The sequence below is a fragment of the Anas acuta genome, chromosome 8 (genome assembly GCF_963932015.1).
Source record: "Anas acuta chromosome 8, bAnaAcu1.1, whole genome shotgun sequence".
Lineage (NCBI taxonomy): Eukaryota > Metazoa > Chordata > Aves > Anseriformes > Anatidae > Anas > Anas acuta.
In genome coordinates this window covers 11,998,926-12,022,415 of record NC_088986.1, presented here as the reverse complement: position 1 = coordinate 12,022,415, position 23,490 = coordinate 11,998,926, and the positions used below count along the sequence as shown (strand labels likewise).

The 23,490-nt window shown below is 41.7% G+C and overlaps 1 protein-coding gene across 1 annotated transcript in view; it reads right to left on the bottom strand.

Annotated features, from left to right (window-relative positions):
- ST6GALNAC5 (ST6 N-acetylgalactosaminide alpha-2,6-sialyltransferase 5) overlaps window positions 1-19,562 on the bottom strand; it is a 70,792-nt gene extending 51,230 nt beyond the window's left edge. Inside the window, exons 1-2 of the mRNA XM_068691191.1 lie at window positions 19,186-19,562; window positions 18,383-18,613 (exon numbers count right to left, since the gene is read on the bottom strand). Of these exons, the coding sequence (XP_068547292.1) occupies window positions 18,383-18,613; window positions 19,186-19,251 (297 nt within the window). The 5' untranslated portion in view covers window positions 19,252-19,562. The remainder of the gene's footprint in view (window positions 1-18,382; window positions 18,614-19,185) is intronic.
- Between the last annotated feature and the right edge of the window lie 3,928 nt (window positions 19,563-23,490).

Here is a 23,490-nt window from a genome sequence, read left to right as displayed (position 1 = left end):
TCACTATATATTCCCTCCATACTCTCACTCTGATTGCAAATAATAAGATGAACCATTCTGAAAAGCAAACGTGAACCAGCACAACTGAGTCATTTCAAAACCTGGAAGAATCCTTCCGAAAGTTTTATCACTGAGAAAATACTGAATCTTGTGTCTCCTCCCTAATATCTTCAAAATTGCTGACTTCACAACTGGATTAAATGGCAAAGGAGGTAAAGAATGTCTGCTGCTTTTGCAGTTAGGTATGCTATGTGGAGTAAAATCATCGAATTGTTCCACAAAAAAGAACAAGGCAATCACATGTGAAATATAGACAACTCGGATGAGATGCTCTCTGTACAGTTTTCCAGGGATGAGAATGCTTCGCCTGGATTTAGCGCCTACACTCAGTTATGCAACTTTGTAGAACAAATGCTTAACAGAAAAATGAAAACATCTAATTTCTTTCTCTATCCCATTTCATGGCTGTAAGTCAGTCTCCTTAATCAAGTAAGAATTTACTGCCTTTCATTTAACAACTGCAGCAGACAGGCAGCAGGTCCAGCAAGTGTGGGTGCAGATGTGAGTGGAATAAGCCCCATTCTAGCTAGCTGGGCTGTACCTTTCAATCAGGCACCAGCTTCCTCCAGGACAGCCACAGAACAAGAAATAGAGAACCCCCAAGCAAACAATGCAGGCTGCTTTTGGCCTAAGCAGCAGCCCCATGGATCATTACGAACCCACAGGCTGCCTAGTTTGTAGTGAAATTATCACTATGGATTTCATTTTTCAGCTTTAAACTGAGAATCATAACATTGATCCATTCTTTACCCAAAGAGCTCAAAGCACTTCAGGAAGAGTTATGCAAGTGCTCCGTACATCATATTAAAGGAACAATCAATTGCAAGGGACTGTCTGCCTTGTCCTGTGTTTGCAAGTACCTGGCACTCCAGCACCTGCTCTGTAAGAAAGTTTAAGGAAATGATGGTACCATGAGTAAACACCACATTCTGCACCTGTGTCCTGCTTGCGTTGCCCTCGTAGCCAATTGGTTCACTGCCAGGAACAACCACAAGGTCTGGTCATAGCAGTCACTTCTTGCATGGCCTTGAGGTAACAAGTTCTCACATAGCGTCACACTATTTTCGTTTCTTTATTAAGAAAGCAAATGAACTGCCAAACATTACTCATTAAAGCCAAATTATAACTTGCCTCCTTTAAATGCTGCTTCCAATACAAAGGATGCCTAAGGAGAGAGAGTTAGAGACAGCGTAGAGCTGCTTAAATGCTCACCAGGGTCCAGGAGAAACAAGGCAGAGCTCCAGAAATGTTCACCTCTTTGAGTTTCTCTCTCAGTCTCAACTACTGGACTAAACCAGAAGTCAGCTTCAGTGTGGTAGCATTTACAAACAGAATTTGCAGTTCAAGTACCAAATCTCTGAAAAACGCATATAGAATTATAACAAGGCACTATATTTTAGCATTCACAGAGGGCTCCTCTACCTGTATCTCTGGTTTCAAGTTGACTGACACGTTCTTCAATCTCATCAGACAAATGTTTTTTTGTTTGTTTGTATTCCCAGCCTTTTGAATGCATAGAAGCGCTCTTCTCCATTTCCTCAGATTTAGAATAACATATTTAAAAGGCATTCAGGACTCACATTAACATCTAACCAGCAGCAAAAACTGTCACTTCTATTTTAGCCCTCTTAGCTCCCCAATTACCAAGTTCTATTAACTCAAAGACAGCACCAGTTCACAAAGATAATCACGATGAAAGGTCAGTGGTTTATGAAAGGAAGTTCTGGCCTTTCAGGGCACCGCTGGGACTTGAGCTTAGCGTTAGTTTCAAGAAAAGGCAGAGATTCAATGTCCCTCATTAATATAATGCTGGCACCACTCATAAAACCATACAGATTTTCTCTGATCTGAGGAAAAGCACTGAAACATTAACCCTCCAATGGGAATTCCATATAAATGGTCATTGCATGGACACCACCAGAATAATAGGCAACTATCAGCATTGCCAATGTCTGTACTTTATTAAAACCTAGAACTGTTCATATAAAGCCAGGTGTCCCTTTCTGTAGCTGTCACTCTTTAACACAGAGAAACCTAAAACATATTTTAGAATAACATCATTACTTCCCCCACCCCAATTCTGTATTAGCAGTATGGCTTCAATTTCTGCAGCAGTTTTCTGAGTTTTCTTTCTCCTTGAACAATGAGACCTATATGCAAGGATTTGTAGAAACATTCAGGAAGTATTTGGGACCTATTATTAGCCCTAGACTGCAGCTTCCCACTGTCTTCCCTAACATGTATCAATCTGACAGAGAGAACCTGACCTGGCATGATTATTTGCCCTTCTGTCTTCAAATTTTATCGATCTACAGATTTCAACACTACAGAGCAGAATGAGGAAATAATCTGTGCCCTAACATAAGAGAGGCCCTCTATTAGGTCAGCAGCTGGTGCTGGACACAGGTCTGAGCCCACAGTACCTTTGCTAACAACAACTACTGGGCTGCAAGCTTGGGTACCCATCCTGCTTCTGCTGATTTCCAGGGGAGAACTCCATGGAGTTCTAGCAGAAACAAGACTGGGCTCTTTGAATAACAACGTATCATTCGTAGCATTTTCTGACCTCCTGTGCCTCTTCCTAGCTCTGCAAAGCAGCATGTGGGAATGACCTTAATCAGCCAATGCTATGTTTTGTTCACTTAAGAAATACAAAGAGTGAGAAAATAAGAGGAATATCTGGCAATATGAGAACATTAGGAGATGTACAACAAGAAATGATGGATTATAATAAAGACAATAAAAGTTGTCTGAGGCTGCCTTTCCTGAGACTCTTCTCACCACCACTTGATGGATTATTTGTCAGAGTTCACCACCTGCGAGTAAGGCAGCTAGCCTAAGTTACAGCAGGAATATGTGTAATTCAGTACCTGATCAAAATGGCCTGGTTTGTATACCTTAACTCTGAAAGCTGGCCAGCGTAGCTTTTATTGCAGTTTTATTATTCATGATAACAGAATTCACTGCTTGCAGTTCTCCAACCTTCCCATTTTAAATGAGAAGACCAGAATTGTCTTATCTTCATTTTCACCCACGGAAAGGGAAGAGAAAAATATTTACTCCTAATCCACAGAAAGCAAAGAAAACTGAGGTCATTTAGGCTTCAGCTGCATAATGTTAAGCCTGAAAAAAAGAGCTGTATTTTTTCTGAAGAAGATTCTCCATAAATCCTGTATTTCTGTACCGAGTTGTTCGTATGTCACTAGTGCTACGCAGAAAACAATTAAACTTTTGTATCTGTATTTGTAATTTGCACTTATTCTTTAGGTTCTGCAAATTTTAGGCACAGGAAACTGAGGGCTACCTAAACACTAAGCCTTCAGTGGATGTCCTGGCAGTCTATAAATCTTCAGGAGATGTACCATTTTCACTTACAAGATCAAATATAGCCCCACAAGTGATTTTTATGCAATTCCATGCCATGGGAAACTCTGGATCAGCATTCACACAGATGTTAAGAAGCTGGCAGCCTAAAGAGTGCTTCTACCTTTGCTCTTAAAAAATATGTTTCCAGGTATACAGCAAGAATTTTCCTGCTCTTCCCAAACTGTTCCTGTTTCACAGGATTATGATAGACTCCAAAATCCAATACTGTCAGTCAAGTACTTTACGTAATCACAACATTTACATTCAAATATGTTTTAAATCACCCTATTTGTTGGTCTTCTTCTGTAGTTATGTAAGGATTTTATTTTTCTTTACATTAAATTTGATGAGATTATGTGAATATACAAAAAGAAAAAGTTTAACAATCTGAGATGTCATAATTCTTCTCTCCATCACTGAAACTCACTTGATTGTTAAACATATTTTGATATTATGTCATATAATAGATATCAAATGCACAATATAATAGATATAACAAATATTTTTAAGGCGTAAGAAATTAATGAACTTTGTATAAGTAGTTGGTGCCAGTTTGATGAATATGCTGCTTCCCTAAGGACCTAAGTCAAAGACCTGAGGGTGCCTATTTAACGCTGTTCAGTGCCTGCATTTGCACGCCCCATTACGGTTTATTACCACCCAAAATACTGTGCAGCCCTGCTGTGCAAATCAAATACCACGCTCAAAGAGTTAACCTGCCCTAAGTCACCAGAGCTGCTGCGAAATGCATGTGGTTCAGCACGCTCTAAAAATCCGGTCATGTATTTACATGTCCGCATACTAATTTAGACCGAGATCTCAGCATCACAGACACAGGTTAACATTTCCACAGAACCCGAAAGCCTAAACCAAAAGCGTGGTCTTCAAAAGTCTTTTGTTCAGCTATGATCTAAATCTGTGCTCAAGCGCCGCTCTTCCTGCATGCGTGACCATGATCTGGCAGGGGCTAAACCTGGCGGCCACCCAGGACACCCGACACAGCATTGCCCCACATGAGGAAGGGGCTGGAGGTGGCTGGGCGAGTTAATTCAGTAGAACAGATTGGAAAAGTTCTTTGGAAAGTTACAAGGTAATCCTGTAACCTTCCATTTGTGTGGCACAACTGTTTAAAGCATGTGTTTTAACAGTTTCTGGAGCAGGAACTCAGGCCCTTATGCCTCATTTCCATGTACGATCCCCAACTCAAGACCACACATTGCATTCCCTTTTGCTACCTTTTCTCTGCACTAAACCATCCTTCACCATGATCGTGTTCAAGCAAAAGGTCCAGACTGAAAGTACACTCCAGTACTTTTCTGCTGGGCAGCTCTATACAGCAGAACAGGTATCTTGAATCCATTTTCAGGTGCATAACTCCCCCAGTACACAGTAGGTAACTCCAAGTTAATCTCCAGTGAGTACTTGAGGGCCTATCCTGAGGTTGAGTCCCCATGGCTTTCAACACTTCAGCACTCTTCAAATTCCTGTCTGAAATTCCTAAGTGTGCACTCAAGGTCAAAACTATGGTTTGAACTTTTCTGTGTTTCACTATCCCCCTATGTAATAAGGAATTAATACTCCTGTACTTTAAGGCAGGAGTCTCCATTTAACGGTTCTATGGCACTTGGAGATCCTCAGAAGCAAGGTGATATATAAGTACAAAGTATTATTATTTCATGAGTTGAGGGAAAGGACCTCTTGTTGAAGAAAATGGGAAGGTTGTATGTGTATAAAATACAAAAACAGGCACATGAAACTATACTTGAGGAACAAGATAGAAAATTTATACTTGTTGAGGGTTTCTTTCCCCATTATTTCAAAAAATATGTCCTGATCATAAAAGTACTACTTAGGCATCTTCTATGCCAAAAAGCTTATTTGTAGAAATTTTTGCAACTGCCACAATGTTCAACCTGTATCATTTCAATGGATGATTATGCTACCACTTTCATGATCACATATATTGCACAAATTGCACTACGTGGCTATTATTGGATAATTATTTTAAAATCCTCTTCATAAATTTAAGCTAAGACAATATTGAAGATATTAAACAGCAGAGGCATCCACAGTGAAATCTAAACATCTAGTATCTATAGCACAACACTGTGGCTCCTTATTACCAGTTTTATACCTTGTTAGGGCTAAAATATTAGGTTTAATCCCCCACAATGAATTTAACTTTGCCTCTGAGCTTCACTGCTCTTTTCATACAGTTTTGTTTCAAGTCTTGCCTTCTCTAGATATGCTGCAACTACAGCACATTTCCTCTTTTGTGACTTAATGCTGTAATTTGAAAGGAAAGTGTAAGAGTAATTACTGATGTAATAAAACATGAACATAACGTAGACAACTCTATAGAATTTTAATTAGAAAAAGTAGGCTCACACAATTTCCCCTGTCCTCCTTTCAATGGGCTGTCACCCATTGCACGTCTTACTTTCATAAATTTAGTATTTTGAACACCTTCTGTCAACTTTGTCTTCGTATTTCACAAGCATAAACATAAAGCAAATTATGATGCTGCTAAATAAGGGCCCTGAAATGCAATCTTCTTATAGGAGTATCTATGTCTAGCGCTGCTTCTCTTTTTATTGATTGCTCTGTGCAAAAATATGAAGGTGTAAATACTAGGAGACTTGATTCTTTTTAATTTTTTTGCACTTAGACATGGCCTCAGTCTAAAGAAGGATCTCACCAGAGTCTGACAGTTAAAGATTAACAGTCCTGCCATACCAACAGGCTTGACAAAGGAGCTTAACTTAATCCTTAAGGCAGTATAAGATGTCTTATGTGTATTACTGGGTAGGAGCACAGCTTTAATAAACACAGTGTAATGTAATTTTCAGTACTTTTACTGATGTAAAATATGGGATACGAAACAAAAAAAATTGACACATCTATTTGTTTTCAAAGGGAAACAAAAAGGAATTCGATTTTTTTTTTAAGATTACTTTTATTTTGAATTTCAAAGTCTCAGTGCTTTGCACAGACTGGTACGCAAAAAGCAATTCCAATAAAAAAAGAGTAGATGCAACCTCATCATCCACACTCAAGAGGGAATGGGACAGCAATTTTAGCTAAACTGGCTTACACTCTGCTGTCCTTATAACTGTCCTTAGTTTTTACTTCTGATCTCAGTCACAAGGTTTTCATGCACTTTCTCTGAGCATGCACTCAAATTCACAAAGCCTTGAAGATTTGAATAACCACTGGTCCTTGGACATAGCAGGACACAGCCGAGATCACCTTTTGCACTTTCAAGTGGAATTAATCTTCTTTTGTAATTTGCTATTGACTGGCAAAATTAACCATCATACCTGAAAGTTCAAATGTTAGGACACTAATCATCATGTTAAAACAATTTTTTTCACATTATGCACTACAAATAGAAGATGTCATATTCATAACATACTGAAAAATATCCCTAGGAAGCAGCACAGTTATAAAAAATCAGTTCTGAGAAACTTTAATAAAGCTGGTGCACGATATCATCAATCAATTTATTCTAGATATGTCTGAGAGCACTGATATAAGCATTACGGCTTTGTCAGTGTTTTTAGCATAAGCTCCATTTCTAAGGTGCTCCTAACACAGCAGTTTCACTGTATACCATAGTAATATGAAAGACAGTTTTTCAGGTCCCGTGAATCGTCTCCAACCTCGATTTGATCTGAAGATACGTGTCATAGGTAATATGCATATGTATGTATATGATATGTTGTTGTTGCTTCTTGAGAGCTCTGACAGAAAGGCTGAGCCAGCTGCACCTTCCACTGAAGCCCAAGGTGCTGTACATTCATTGTCTTTCATGAGAGCAGAAACATGATCCTTATACTTACAGCTGGGTAACAAGCTGTGCGAAGTTTCAAATCAGCACAGCTGGGAGTGAAAGGTGATTCTAAAGTCTCATTCCACTTTTCCAGGCCAAAATGTCGACAGGCATAATTAAAGATACCCAGAAAGCTGCTCTGTATTGCACAAATTGCTGCAGATCAAAAGGGATCACTGTGCTGGCAGAAATCAGACACATTAATACCAGAGATACCCTCCTGGCCCTGCTATCCCTCCTGTACATCTACCAGCTGCACAAAGTACCTCATTTATGCCCTTAAACCATCAGGGATACAGCAACACTGCTACTGAGAACGAATATTCAGCATATCCGTAACTAGCTTCGGTGCTTCTTTGTGCTGCTACCGAGACACAACGCAGATAGAAGGAAAAGGAAGACTTTAGCTCTAGTTTTTATTCTACTTTTTTGAAAACATAGCTTTTGGCAATTCATAAAAATTAAAAGAGAAGTCTAAATTAAATCTATGAATATGAAAATTAGCCATGGGAAGAGTACCATTAAGGCTCAGTCTTATGTTAGATAGTGAAGATATTGCTAAATATCCTATCATCTTCAAAAATTCTTCACTGACTGAAATTAAGGTGCAGTTGTCAATATTTCCAATGAAATGTACATGGTAAGAACCCAAGAAAACATATTACATATGAAATAACCTGTAGGTGTATAGAAACAGCTATATAACAAGCAAACAAAAACCCTTAGCCTGATTTTCAAACATGACTTTCTAAACCAACACAATTAAAATCCTTTCTTTGATAAGTATGTGCCCAGTGAAATCAGCAGAATTTGTCCTAAATTAGATGATTAAATTGTGCTCTGTGAACTTAGCTTAGGGTTTCATTTCCAAAAACTGAAAATATTAGTCTGTTGCACAAAAGAGAAATGCTGAAAAGCAATCTTTTTATGTATGTATCTTTGGCAGTCTGTTCTAGGGACCACAGTTAAAGTAACAAGTACTGTGAGGTACATCACACTTCTGACTGAACACTGAGCAGTGTGCAGTTTCCTGTGCTCTTCGACGAGGATGAGGAAACCACCAGGATGTGGAGTACAGGTTTTGGCAGGGAGGTGCAAGCAAACGCTGCCCATGCTCCATACAACCATGAGCAAGCTCTGCCTGTGAGTCAAGGCCGTAGGACACACAGAAGCTCTATGGTACGAGCCACAGAACCACGTTAAATATCCTGCTGAGCACAAGATAATAAACCCTGCCTCCCCATCAAGCTTATTAGTTCTGGCTTAGCTACATGCTCACTGCAGCTCCTCAGCTGCCAGAGCAGAGCTGATGCATCTCCAAGCAGCTCAAAGGGAGGGCAGAGCACGCGCCCGTCTGCTGGCAGACTCCCACCCCGCCATATGCTGTGACACCGCGTCAGCTGGCACCCTGCACGAGGGGAAGCCCTCGCTCAAGTGCTGCTTCTTCCACATGGACCCGTTCGTGTCCGAGTGGTTCTGGTGGACAATGTGAGTAATGTTATAACCATCTGATCCGGCCTTCCTAAGACTCACAAATTAGTATTAAAAACAGAAAGAAAGCCAGAGTGGTATTACAAAGAGAATACACGAGTAGCTGAACGCGTGGCAACGGCAGTGACTTTGCCGCAGGTTTTTAATCTGTAAAATGTATTTTGGATAGTCATCAATGATAATGGTAGTTTCTTTCTTAACATATATTCTTTAAAATAATCTAAATAAAATGTAAAGGGCTTTGTTTTGCTTTGTTTTAGAAAAAATGAGTTTACCTACAAATACCCAGGCACAGGACAATTTGCTGAGAAGGACAGGCAGCATTAATTCTGCATTGCTCTGGCAGCTACAGTCAAACCACTGGCTGTATTCTGAGCTTTTATGTTCCTATTTTAGAGACAACCAATATGCTGAGATATGTATAACTAACCCTTTTACAGCAGCATTAGGAATAAAATGGACAGCAACAAAATTTAAGAGCACATTTGTCATTATTCTAATCTCCAGGGATGAAATTTAGCCAAGCATCTTGAGGATGGGCCCAAGGAAGGCATGTTGTAAGCTACAGCGGAGCAGGGAAGGGATGGCACAGGTTGTAAAACAGCACACACTGTCTGTGAGCCTCTGTGCTCTGCATAAAGGTTGGGAGGGCAGCGCTTCCATGTATATGGCCAAAAGATTTCTCATAAGGACTATGGACAGGCCTTGGAAATCATGTTTTCTAAGCAGATTTTTAGCCAAATGTTCAATCTCTGCAAAATACAAGGTGGTTACAGTTTAGAAGGCTAAAGCTAAAGAACTGCTAATATTGCAAATGTGGTTTCAGTCCTTGGCACCACACCTGAGAATTGTCCAGAAATGTTTTGGATGTACCAACACCACCATTCCCAAGACACTCCATGTAGCTGAGCCTATCCTGACCCTGAGCGCTGCAGACAGCATGGTGCAGAGCCCACACAGCTCTGGAAGAAATACTGCTGCCAAAGGCCAGGATTTATTTGCTCAGGTTCAGTGTGATAATTCTGATTGCAAATTCAAGCTAACAAGCCTGTCTCAAAGTACACTGCATAGACTTAGTGACCAAGTCGCAATAGCTTTGGGATCTCTGCATCACACTTTATTACCCCACAATGATGTGCCACCTTCCTGTCAGTTGCCTCCATCGTGTGCTCCTTCTGATGGTTATGATTTGTACAAGTGACACGGGTGAATTTTATTGACAGAAGAAAAACGTCTACTCAGAGAATGCAATGCAGGGAAGAAAGTTTAGAAGGAAATGAGTCTGGATGTAGTTCATGTCAATATCTGCAAAAATTGTCCTGGTATCTCAAACTGGAACAAAAGGTTTTAATCCCATGCAGGCAAACTGGTGAAGAGCATGCCCTGGTGATGAGCGCAGCCTCCAGAAGCATGTTTCTCAGTGAGCCATTTCTGAACCATAGCAGCTGCCTTTAACTTTCCTGTGCACAGAGCTTGATACAGATGTACATTTGCACAAACTTTCACTGTAGAGTCTTTCTTTTCCTTAGAGATATATCTTACACTGATGCTCTGCTGAGTGTTACTACATCTACTCTTATGACCTGCTATAGCTGAGGGCAAGACATACTCTAATTTAATGCCATCTGACAGTACAAACTACAGAATATTTTGCTTTTGCAATATTAACTTCACAACAGTATCTGCGGAGGCTAATAACACACTAAAATAAAAATATATTTGCTAAACAAAAATGCATAATATAAATGCACTGCCTGTTTACTGAGAAACATACTTCTGCTCTTTTCCGGGTTATTTCTTACCAACTCACCCATTCTGTGATGGGAAATTTTCTACAAATGCAATGAAGTCTTAATGTGTTCTGTTAGAGGACAAAGCACACATTTATATATTCTTGTTCTGTGTTACTTACAAGAGTCTAAATTATTAAATCCAAACTAAAAAACAAAACAAACAAACAAACAAAAAACCTATGCTGCCTGTATACCATGTAAGCCTACTGCTGTTCCCTTATCTTAAACAAAGAACATTTTGCACTGGCTCATCATCATTGTGAAAAAATACTCTAGTAATCTATTACTTCTACCAGTTTACACCCTCCATATATTAAATTAACCTCATCTTTTTCCAAAGTTTTCTTACCATGATCCAGTCAGAATTCAGTATTACCACAGCTAATGCACACATGTGGGAACACATACCTCTCTGCATACAGTCCAGGCACTAACACTGTTACCAGATTTGCCTACCCTCAGTTCAAATGTTGGATATTTCCTACAGGAACGTGTCTGCATGTGTTTCTCAGGCCCCAGCTCTATCTTTTGTATACCATCAGGGGGCACCTCAGAGCTCCACTTCACCATCTGCATTTTGCAAACAGACTGTGAAGGCTGAAGGTTATAGCTTTCATCTGTCCCCTCCCATCCTATGAGACTCATTCTTAACCGTATTTGGATATTTTCAGAATGACAAAGGAGAACAATTAATAGCAGTGTCTGAACTGAAAATATTTGCTTTTCCAGCTGAGAGCAAACTTCAGTAATTAACCTGGTCTTAACACTTTTAGCTTTAACTGCTGGAGCAAAAGAGTGATGAGACTGCTTAAGGAGGAGGTGAAATGGGATGAGGTGAAACATCATGATGCTTCATCTCACCTTCAAAGTAGCTTTTGTGCTGTCACATCTGCTTATATCAGCACCAAACGACTGCTGATTTGATCATAATTGCCCTAATTAGAAGTTAAATTAATACACTGAGTTCCTCAGTATCAATGCCACCTCAGCATCAAGGATGTGCATACAGAGCATTACTGAGCAATACAGGTTAAACTAATAAAGAAGGTCACCGAGGAAAGGAAACTACCTGCAGTCTATTGTTCTGAAGATCACACAGTTAGGACGGCACTCAATATCCACTTACGCCCCAGGACAAGCAGAAAGGGAAAACTTAAGGAACTCTATTGAGAGATATCCATCAGTTGTGAACAAAAATTACATTTCCTGTCATTGAAAATCTCATTTAGTTCAGACTTGCTTCCACTAAGGATTAAAGCCCTTCAAAAGAGCACTTTGTCTTCACAGGAACGTGGAAATAGCCTAAAATGCTCACAGTGAAAGACAGTGTGCAAAAAGTGTGTAACGTGGTAAATTTAAATTGTTATGAGGTGTAATATACTTAGGCACGTACTGGAAATATAAATGTGGTCATTGAAACTAATGATGAAAACGAAAAGAAAAAAATTAACAGGTTTTGCATGAGAGACATGCAAATCTCCCTAGCAGACCAAGTGTCACTAATTCCCTGTCTGGAAGTATTTTGCATATCCACCAAATGAGGAATTCTTCGCATTCTTAAAAGAAGACAAGGAATGAGATAAGGGAAAGAGGCCGTTCACACTTATTAAAATATGATGCAAAGGGCATCCATTAAACTGGAAAGAGCATATTTACTCATTCTTCACTTTCCATGAGTCAGAAGAAAGGCTGTAATCCAGAAACAATCAAAAACGAGAAACACAAAATAAATACAAACATCTTCATATTTCTGCAATTCTTCTTCTAGGAAGAAAAAAAGTAAGAACTTTCTCTGAGTCAGTTGTAAAAAGAAGGTAATTACTATAACCAATTTCATGGTGTCAGATATTGCTGTGAGATGTGACTCTTACAAAATGTAAGAAAATTAAAATACAATTCTGCATTAACTGTCTTGACCTGACCATCTACCTACTATTTATGCTTGTACTGAAATCAATCATCAAGAATTTGTGATACAGTCTCTGAAATAATCTTTTTGCTTCAGTTTATATGAAAGACTTAAGGTATACCACAATTTTAGATCATGTCACAAATTACATGGGGCAAGATCTTCATCTGGTATAAACTCCAGTGCTTTCTCTGTTTTCAGTACAATGACAATGATTTATTCTGCTTAATCTCCTCAACAACCAGGAAATGATCAGAACATGGCTAGTTTGTGGTTGGGTAGGATTTTATGTATCACATTACATGAATTAATGTAAAACCAGCAAATATTAGATGCATACCAAACATCTTTCAATTTCAGGGACATCTGAATGGTACCTGTACTCTTTTCAGACATTTCTTTCAAGCAACAAGTCCTCATCTCAGCTTGGAGCCACTACTTCTGCTAGATTCCATCTTCAATGGCACTAATTTCAGAAAGAATTAGGCAATAGTTATAACTGTAAAATATTACTTGGCTTTATGACTTTGACAGCTAACAATCATATTCTCTCTCAAACAGACACTGGAGTAAGAATTCTAAAAATAAACACTGTCCAACTACAGAAAATGCCCCTTTCAAAAAGTTGAATAGAACAGATGCATAACCTGCACAGCTAACTAATGCCTCTATGTAACTAATATTTGAAAATATTTCAAGATCTTGTAAGTAGGAACAGTGCCAAGCTAGGACTGCTGGTTCTTCACAGAGGTGCCAAGCAACTTGGAAAACAGAAAAATGTACCATCATTTGCCAGCATTGTTGTGTGCTCCATAATGCACACTAGGTACACACGGAAGCTGCTAAAACTTTTAGACAAGGATCAGAATAACGATTTGTTAGGCTGAAAAAGCAGGCTACTGCAGTAGCTCAAAAGCAAGAAAATGTAAAAGCACAAGATAATTGTTACTCAGACATTGGGTAAATCTGGTAAAATATAATTGTCTCAGACTGTATGTCCGTATATTCAGTTACATTCTCCTATTGTCATAGTTTGTTTTGTTTACTCTGTCAGTAATGAACTTACAGCTTATCAGAAGAAAAGGTAACTACAATACACACACACAAATATATATATATATACATATATATATATATCCAAGAAAACAACAAAACACTGACCAAGGAGCTTTTTGGACTCTCACCTCACTTAGATTTTTGACAGGTGTGAGTGTCCCCCAAGAACGTTATTCCAGAATAAAGTCTCCCCCTTGTGGATCTCTCTTACAATAAAAACTCCATCAAATATTTAATTGCATAGTAAAGTCTGTGCTCCTTCCCTTACAGGTAAGAATTTCTAAAGCAAAAAAGAACATTTAATGGAATCATGGAATATGGCTTAGTTTAACTCAGTGCATTTGATCCCACCTCAGGCAAGACAAGCTATTTTGTCCCAAGATACCTTCAATTTTCTGAGAAATTAATTTAAAAGAAACTATAACCCTCATTCCTTCCCATCTCCAGATAGGTTAGTTGTGAAGGTTGGTTTAATGCCCCCCTAAATATTCAGCCCCAAAATATCAATGCTTTAATTACTTAGGTAAAATTCAAATTCCAAACTGTGTCTCTCTAATACTCCTTAAAAAGGACATAAAACATGGTGAGATTGCACCCCCCCCCCACCACCTCTAAATGAAAAAAAGTTTAGTAAGCTAGGAAAAAACAGCTTAATCTGAGAACAAGTTAGTGTGTCTCAGATATTATGGAGCTATGGCACTATTTGCAGAATGACTCTTCCTCAAACACTTCATTAACTACACCACTCTCTGATCTGCATTAATTTACAAGGATCACAAAGATTTCTTTGCATATGATGATTTACATTATCATAAATTAAGAAAACATTGTGATCTCTTATATTATCATGTTGGTCTCCATGCTCTCTTAAGGTATTTCACCAGAGTTCTAATAACTCATACATTTTGGCTGCAAGACTGATTTTGATTTTTTGCATTATTTTCTAAGAAACAAAATGCCTTGAAATATTATTCAATTACACATGTGACAAACTCGTATTTTATTCATAGTACCAACTGTTGAGTCAATACTGGGTAAAAAGCTTTTTAACTATCCAGAGACATGTTCTCACATTCATTTCAGAACAGTAATATAATGGTTAAATATTTATTTCTTGCAAGTTTTGCAATAGTGCTAGGTTTCCTACTTTCATTAACAGTCTCTTATTTGTATGCAGTAATTGCTTTAAAAATATTAGCATTGTAATTTCTTGCCAGCACTGTGATAAATCAGCAGAAAGTCTTATCCTCATGCCTCCCTACGGAAGAGCATAATTCTGCTTCCCTCGACACCAATGACAAAACCTCTTTAATTTCAGGATTACACTCAAAGAATTCATGAAAGATGTTAGTTTGACAGTCTGGGACTCTCGTCCTTCCTAATTGCAGATGCAAAAGCTAAGCAGTGCTCCTCTGCCAATGTGCCTCTGCAGACAGTAACAGCTCCTCGAAGTAGGGCAGTTGCTACCTCTCTGCTGTGCTTCAGTCCTTGACCCCCCAACAGCAGCCATCAGCAAACCATGTTTTCTGTTCCGAATGTGAGAGTTTTTGGGATATAAACATCTGACTATTAGGAACAAAAAGGGTATTAATTTATTTCAAACATCCATCAACAGTGACTGTCAACTGCTGTTGGTCTGGGACATGCTGAGGTGAAATGCCAAGAACCCACCTCTGAATCTGTTACCATTCTACATTTCTTAAGAGCTCAGTTCAACAAAAATGAAGTTTGCAGTGCTAAACTACAAAAGGCTGCTAAAGCTAAGAAAATAAATTCTGATCTCTGCTTCTCCGTTTGGGGAAAAAGGCTTGCAAAAAGCATAAAGACAAAACACTAAGAACAAAACATCACAAATCTGACCAAGTGACAAGAGACTCCTGCAAAAAGACTCTCCAACCCAGGAAAAAGACAATTATGTATTTTAGCTGTATTCTCAGAGACTACTTGCTTATCTTGACAGGATGGATGAGGAACTACGGTTCTTACTGAATGTAAAATAAAAGGAAGCAAATAATTGGTAATTACAGAATTGCAAGCTATATTTTAAAATCATTGGTACTTTACTAAGTACCTTGATTTTCTGGGAAACTGTCTCCATACATAATCACCCAGCACTACCAAACGAGCTGTACTGCTAGAAATGATAGGCATTTGTAATATGTGATATATCATAAGGTGGACAATTATTAAATTTACTCCTGAAGAGAAATGTCCTTACAACCATATAGTACAGCTTCTGTATGTGACAATATCCACGTTGCAATTTTGGATTAATAATTTTATCACTTATCAGCTTCTACACATACGTGCATACTTACTCTCACTGAAGGGATCAGAAGGGGTACAACACCATAAACACGAAATCGGTTTTCCGATTAAAGCAAACCATGGGCTCCAGAAGACAAACAAACAAAAGTCTTTCTAAATGTATCAATGTGTTTTAGCTCTTAGACCTGAGTTCAACATTTAGTCTACTCCTGTCAGCAGTGCATGAACTGTATGCAAAGGATGAATTTTGTAAAATTCTGTAAAATGGTCATTCAGCTACTTGACAGATAATGTACAGATTCTATGTGGGAAGTTAAGGCAGCTGTTTTATGAAAAATCCATCCATTGTCATTTCAGTCATCTCAGTGCCATCAAAATAAAACATACCACTGCTGAAGTCATTCTCATCCCTTTACCTTTCCAAGCCTGTTGTCCTCATACAGCAAGTACTTTTATCTCCTTCCAGACCTGTCTCTTAAAATACCATGTCCTCCTCGCAGCTACAGAAGTTTATCTTGCTCTCTTCTTGCAGTTCTCCTAACATTCCTTAAATCTCCCTGATTCCTTTATTTTCTTTCACTTTGGGCTGGACTTTTACGCTTATTGCTATTCAAACTGTCACCTCTGCAGTCTTCACTGTCCACTGAAGAACCACGTTCCCTGAAAATTTGTCACCCTTTTTCAGTTCTTGCAAACTCTCTCCTTCCCCTTCTCTCATCATCACTAATCCTGCACCCTTCTTTTTCCAAGCCATTAGTGCCTGTGATTTTCAAGTTCGCCATTTTTTATTCAGCCAGAAAAACTATGTATTCTGGGATTGAAAATCCATGTTAAATATCTGGGTTTCTTAAATTACTAAAACAAATGCACTATTAAGAGCCAAATCTGAGCCCTTCTTTCCTCCATCATCTCCCAGTCCTCACGGCTCTGTGTACCACGGTGGCACAGCTCTCTGCAGGATCTCGTGAGTTAAAATAACACAAAGCAAGCTGGGATCACAGCAGGGACTGTGCTATCTTCTTTTTGACCCACAGAAGTTATGTGGAAAAGTTATTAAAGCTTCAGCAGATTACTACTGCAAGGCACGAGCTGTGTGAAATAAAATTCAGAAATGGAGTGTCTGTGGGTTTGGGGGCATACTACAATATATTAAAAAGCTAGAGCAGCAGCTTTTTCAAAAACACAGGGAAATGTTAAAATTACCTTGGAAAATAATAAACACAGAATAATGATTCTACATATATTCTAATAATATTTTGTGGTCAGGAGAAACTGTCATAAGAGGTTACCAGTGTCTGATGGCTATGCACATATATGGCCTAAAAAACCCCACAGATGCCTTTTCAGTGATTACAGCTTACAAAAATCATGCGCATGTATATCTACACCTCATCACTACAGCCATGTCCAGGAAGGACAAAAGAAATACAAACGAACACACAGTAGGTGTACACACATTAGGAAGCCCCAGGGCCAAGCTTGCTTCTTCTGTAGCCATTAGACACCGCGTCTGAGAATTTCCAAGGAACCATGTAAGAAAGCAAATAAAGCCTACAAGGGACCATCACGAGCTATTTTTCTGTGTTAAGAGCACTACAGATAACTCTTGCATAGAAAGCGAAGCCAGAAGGAACAATAAAAATCCCTGTATATCAAAGTCACTCGTCTTCACACAGTACCTCTAAACTGAGCCCAGTAACTTGTTTGACAACACATCTTTCAGAAAGATGTCAGTCTGAATGTGAAAACATGAGAAAGTTGAGAATCCTCACTTCCCTGGCTTGTTTTTTTCATTCTTGCTGTAAAGTACGCGTACTAAACATTAGCTGGGGGGTTGGCAGAGGGGGGTCCTTGGAGCCTCCACATAAATGCAACAAACTGAACACTGCCTAAGCTGCAGAGGAATCTGCCTTCTGAGAAAATTATTGAATCTCAAGTACCTCTTCAGCATGGATGTGCCACCTTGCTCACTTTATTTCATTACATCTGTCCTGTGAGATATCAAAGCTCAGTCTGCCTATCTCTCATACACGGGCTCTACAGCCTGATGATTCCTGTGTCAAGGGGAGGGACATCATTCTGATCACCATTAAAGAGGTGCCCTCGATTTCTGGAATGGAAACTATGGTTGACAACTTCTGCTTCCCAGGAGGAGGATGAAAAGGTCATTTGTGCAGGAGCTACAGTTCTCTTCAGTTTCCCAAGACTAAATGAGCTAAGAATAAACACCTGCCTATTGACTTTCCCTTCCAGTAACTAAACTTACTTCCTTAACCCTTTCTTGGCGCTAGAGGTAGCGTACCTCCAGCATTCAGCACTGGACCCTGAACACTTCACCCCGCATCTTCTGCTGGGCAAGAGAGGAGAAAAAAACAGCACCATGAAGGCTCGCCTGCCAGCTGGCCACCATCTCCTGACCCCGCTAACCCACACACCCAGGGCCAGGCGCATCAGCACCCGAAAGCTGCTGGAGCCAGAGCCAGCAGCAAGGCCGGGGGTGCATCCTGAGCCCCCCACCACCTCCCGGTGGGCAGCAAGGTGAGCTCAGCTGTCCTCTCAGAGGACGGGGCAGCGCAGGACCCCTGGGTGCCCGGTGAGAGGGCTCACCTTGTGCTCCAGGACGCTGATGTAGCCCTCCAGGAGCCCGGCTCCGACGGGGAGTGCCGGGCGCTGCTGGCCGCGTCCCGGCGGGCGGCTGGGCACCGCCGCCACCTGCTGCTGCTGCTGCTGCTGCTGCTGCCGCGGCTCCGGGTGGCCCCCGCCGCCGATGCCGCCGTACATGAGCAACAAGCTGGTGCACATGGTGGTGAGCGCCAAGCAGACGGCCAGCCCGTGGCGCTGCGGGGGGCAGAGAGAGGCGGCTGAGCGCCGCGGGGCCGGCCGGCAGCCCCGCTCCGTGCCCCGCTCCCCCCCCGCAAGTTTCACGCTGCGAGAGCCCCGGCAAAGTGTGCCCGGGGATCGGGACCCCCCCCCAGGTGCCGACCCGCTCCTCTGCCCCGCTGGCAGCCCCCGGCTCTGCCTCTTGCCTCCTGCCCGGCTCCCCCGCGCCTCTCCTCGCCATGCACCGTCCCCCTCCGGGCATCTCATGCGTGCGTTTGAGCGAGTGCTGGGGACTGTCGCACCCCCCCCGCTCCCTCCGGCCACCTCCAGCCTCGTCCTTTAAGCAGCTCGGCTTTCCACACGCTCCTTCAAACGCACACACACACACGCACAGCCGGATCCCCCGAACGGCGAGCAACACGAATAAAAGAAAGCAGGCGGAAAGTTCTTCGCCGCCGCCGCCTGGGTTTCGCTCGGCTCCCAGCGAGCCCGGGGAGCCGCAGGGTGCGCGGGGAGGGATGCGGGGGACCCGGGGCAGCCCCGCTCCCCTCCGCCGGGGCCGGGCTGAGCGGCGGCGGCAAGGCACTCACCAGCAGGCTCTTCATTTTGGCCGCCTCCCGGCCGCCGGGCCTCCCGCTGCCCGCTAGGCTCGGCATGGCGGGGATGCCGCGGCCATGGCTCGGCCGGGGAAGCGGCGCCGTGGCGGGGATGCGGGGGGAGCCGCGGCCGGCCGGACCCCCGGGGCTGCCAGAGCCGGGTCCTCGGCTGCCCCGCCTGCCTCCGCCTCCGCCTCCGCCTCCTCCCGCCGGCGCAGCGGCGGCTGCAGGGCAGGTGGAAGTTAACTTCTGCCTCCCCCCGGCCAAGGGGCTCCGCCGGAGGGCAGCGACTCCGGTTCCGTCCCCGTCCCCGTCCCCGTCCCCGTCCCGCGCAGCCGCCCCCGCTGGCTCCCCGGCAGCGGGCGGGCAGCACTTGGAAGCCGCGCTCCCGAGCCGCACCGACGCCCCCAACTCCTGGTGCGGCGCTGCCACCGCCCTCCCCCTTGCAAGCTTTCCCCGAGACGATTCCAAAGCCTTTCGATCGCAGCTTCCCTCGGTATTTTTCCCGCAGAACTCCAGTTTCTGCCAGGCTTGCTCCCCGTGCCGTCTCTTCGGTTGCTGAAGATGGGCATTTCCCCCCCTTTCCTTTACAAGCAGCCTTCTGAAGTTTTTTATTGTTCCCTTCTTTGTGCTAATGGTGTGCGGTTCAGTTGTAAAAACTTTAGTCAGGGACCTGGACTTACACAGGCTTCTTGCTCTGGGAATTCCCGCACAGAAATGTGCCCCTTCACAACAAGCCGCTGCAAGGCTGGTTTCTTCCGAAGTTATTAAAATGAGAGCATTGCATTAAAAAAAAAAAATAATAAAAAAAATCTTATCTCCTAATCATGAAGATATTCCTCTCGAAATTACTCATGGAAATAATAGTTCTAATATATGGCTCCACATCTAACCTATAGCTATATCACATTAAGGATCACATTAAGGGGAAAACGATCAGCAGGCTAACTCAACCATGGTCACAATAGCAGCTTTCTCAAGGCTGGAGTCAGTGCAATCCATTTTTTATCTTTACTAATTCATTGGAGGACTAACAGTGAAACAAATGCCATCTCTAGCACTGGCACAGCCCGCAGCATTTGCTGCCTCTCAAGAAAGGAAAAAGAACCAAGAATGTAGGGTTCATCAGCGGACAGCTCAGCAAACCTCTTTTCCCACTTCAGAGAATGGCCACGCTGCACGCACACTTGCTATTCATTCAGTTTGCGGGTTGAGTTTCAACAGCACCGGTTGTTAAGACAAACGAAGCAATATAAGAAGAAACTTATCAGGTCTTGGTAATTCTTTATGATGTGGTTGCACTTGACACTCAAATTAGTGAAACAAAGGGCCAACTTGATGAATCATTGAAAGCAAATTATCTGTGGCTCTCCAAGGCTTCCCGCAATAGACTACAAAAGGCAGCTCATGCATTTTACAGTGCTGATTCTCAACTATCAGCTAGCAGGTTGCTGGTGACTGACCTTTCCAAGCCTTCCAAATATATTTTGCCATGCCGAACTGGAGCCTCACTTTTATGATTTCGGCTCACAGCCCTATGTTAGACATCTGTTACCCAGTATGTCTGACCAAATTCATTAAACTTATGGGTTTTGGTAGAATAGACCAATTCAAAAATCTTCTGATAAGGGAGACAGACTAAATTTTCTAATTTAATGCTGAGCTTGACTTGAATAATGTCCAGCTTTCTGCTTCTCAAATATTTAATTAGATTGCCATGGTGGTCATAGACAGTATTCTTGGCAGCCAAATGCACACTGAAACAAATACAGTAGTGTAATGTAAATCCTACGGAGGTAGTTATGTGTAAGCATGGGAACTTTAGAAAACATCTGGAAAACAGCCCAGCCATTTAATTTAATTTTAATTCCTGTGAATTAATACTTTTAGCTATCTAGAGGCTTGCATTTAACAGTATGTGAATCCACATACGTGTGTGGGTATGCATCTGAATACCCAGTAGCTGGACCTGAAGAGAGCAGAAGAGCATAGGCTGAACTCATAGGCTTTTAATCAACTTGGAAACAAGTCAGTGAAGAAAGTATCTTAAAATGCATCCAACTTTATGCTTCAACCTGTTTATTTTCATTATGTGACAGATACTGAACTGGATTTCTGGCTGTTCAGAATTTCACTGTAGTCCTGTACACCAAAGGCATTGCAGATGCTTTGTCTCACCCATGCACAGTTTGTCACTTTTGGCTGACACATTTCTCCAAGGTTCAACACTCAGTTGGAGGCAAAGCACAAGCAAAGGCTGATACTGCTCTTCACAGCCCTACTTATGCCACTGTCCATTTATTTCTCTTCCTACTTAAGAACTGGGGGTAAAGACATTAAAATATGAACAGCTGCTTTCCATGACCCAGGAGTGAAAGTGGCAGAATCACTTTTTAGGGCTTTCAACAAAGCCTGACTGAGGAGCGCTTCCCGTCTGCTTGGAAGGGGCTGGGTTGTCCCCTCTCCTGATTCACCCTTCTCACTTTCACCTTTCTGGTAGCCACAGGCTGTCAGAAAAGTCACATGGAATAAAAATCTGCTTGTGGCAGCTTCAGGAGGACCTAAGACACTAATGACAACATAAAAACCCATGTAGCATGAGAAATCCATGTCAGAAATAGTGAGGCAGATGGAGACAAACTTCTCCAAACTGACAAGACTTGAAGCAACAGGGCTCTTAGATGAATTCCCAAATAAAACTGCTCAAACAGCAACTTTCCCTCAGCTGTCTGGATGAATGAAATAGCTACCATTTCATAATGCATTTTTTGGCTTGTCTTTCAGAGATTCCCTTGTATATATAGTATAGATCTAGATATGGGACTATATCTGTATAGATATCGTAAATATAGTTCCTTGTATAGGCTTCCTTGTGTAGATATAAAACACCCTTTCAAACAAATTATGGCTGATATCTCATGAAGTTCATAAAATGCAATGTAGCGTAATCTACACCTTAATATCGTGACGAATTCCAAAGATGTTCTCCACATTATGGTTGGCCTGGAATGAAGTGGAAGAGCCTGTTACCCTTCATCCATGCCAGAGTGTCTCAGCAGCTGGCAGCCAAAATGTCATAAGGATGAGGGCAATGGCTGGTGTTTCTGCTGGTGACCCAGATGCCGCCTGTCAGGACATTGTCCCTGAGCACCTTGGCTACCACCTGTGTCACCCCAGCAGCCCCTTACTCCAGGCCCTACAGTACCTCTCTCCTTTTTACTGCACCTGGAGGCTGTGTCTTTGTGCCTGCAGGAACACAGATGCCTCCCAACTGGGAGCCTCAGCTACTCTTCAGCCCTGTCACCTCCTCAGAATGAAAGCCCAGACACTCTTAAATGTTTAATTATTTTGTGACTCATTGACAGCAGTGTGGCTTCTCTGGAGAACTGATTCAGCTCAATGCCCAGTTCTAAAGGGAGTAAGAAAATAGAGTTTTGTTTATCTCCCACCCTTCACTAAAGAGTGAGAAAAAAAAAGGATTTGGTGTGATATAAGTAGTTAAACTCTAGGTGAGTTCCACATGTTACTCTGCAGGAGTGCTGAAAACACTTTCATACATTCCCATCATGCAATATGTTTGAAGATGTTTTCCAGAAAAATATTGGTGCCAGAAGTGCTTAAAATAGATTGGAGGGGGCAGGTTAATTGTATCAGGACCACTTTGATATCCTTATGCCTTTGAAATTAAGAATCCAAGTTACTAAGATTCAATATGTGGGTAAGCATGAGAAAATATTTGTTAAAAATACAATATTCATCTGAAAGTGACTCTGTTAAAGTTGTATCGTTTTGCCATTTCCATTATATTCTGTGGTCTGTGATGCCCCGGATCTGTCTCTTCAAGAGTAAAATCCTGGCCCCACTGAAATTAACTCCTATACATCTTTCATCTCTCTTTGCTTGCTAGGGCAAGGAGCTTGCTAGCAAGTACAAAGCTCCCACTCCTAGATCTGCAGCCTCATGAGATATGAGCTTAAACCATGATCACTAGCGTAGAACAGAATATTGCTTGTCCTGGGCCTCAAGCCAGTGACATTTGGGAGGATGGCTTCAAGTGCCACATTTCAAGGGGGGAGAAGTAAGCATTTTTTGACTGACTAGCTAGAAAGATGAGACTAAAGGTGCTAAGGAGGTTGCAATATCATGAATGTTTGTGTGGATTAATGAGAAGAGGGGTAGTCAAAGGTATATAGGAAATGAAATACATCACATTGATATTACCTCCATTTTTTTAAATTATTATTTATGTACATATGAAATTTTAACTTGTTTTTCCTGAGAGAAAGGGCTGTATATTTT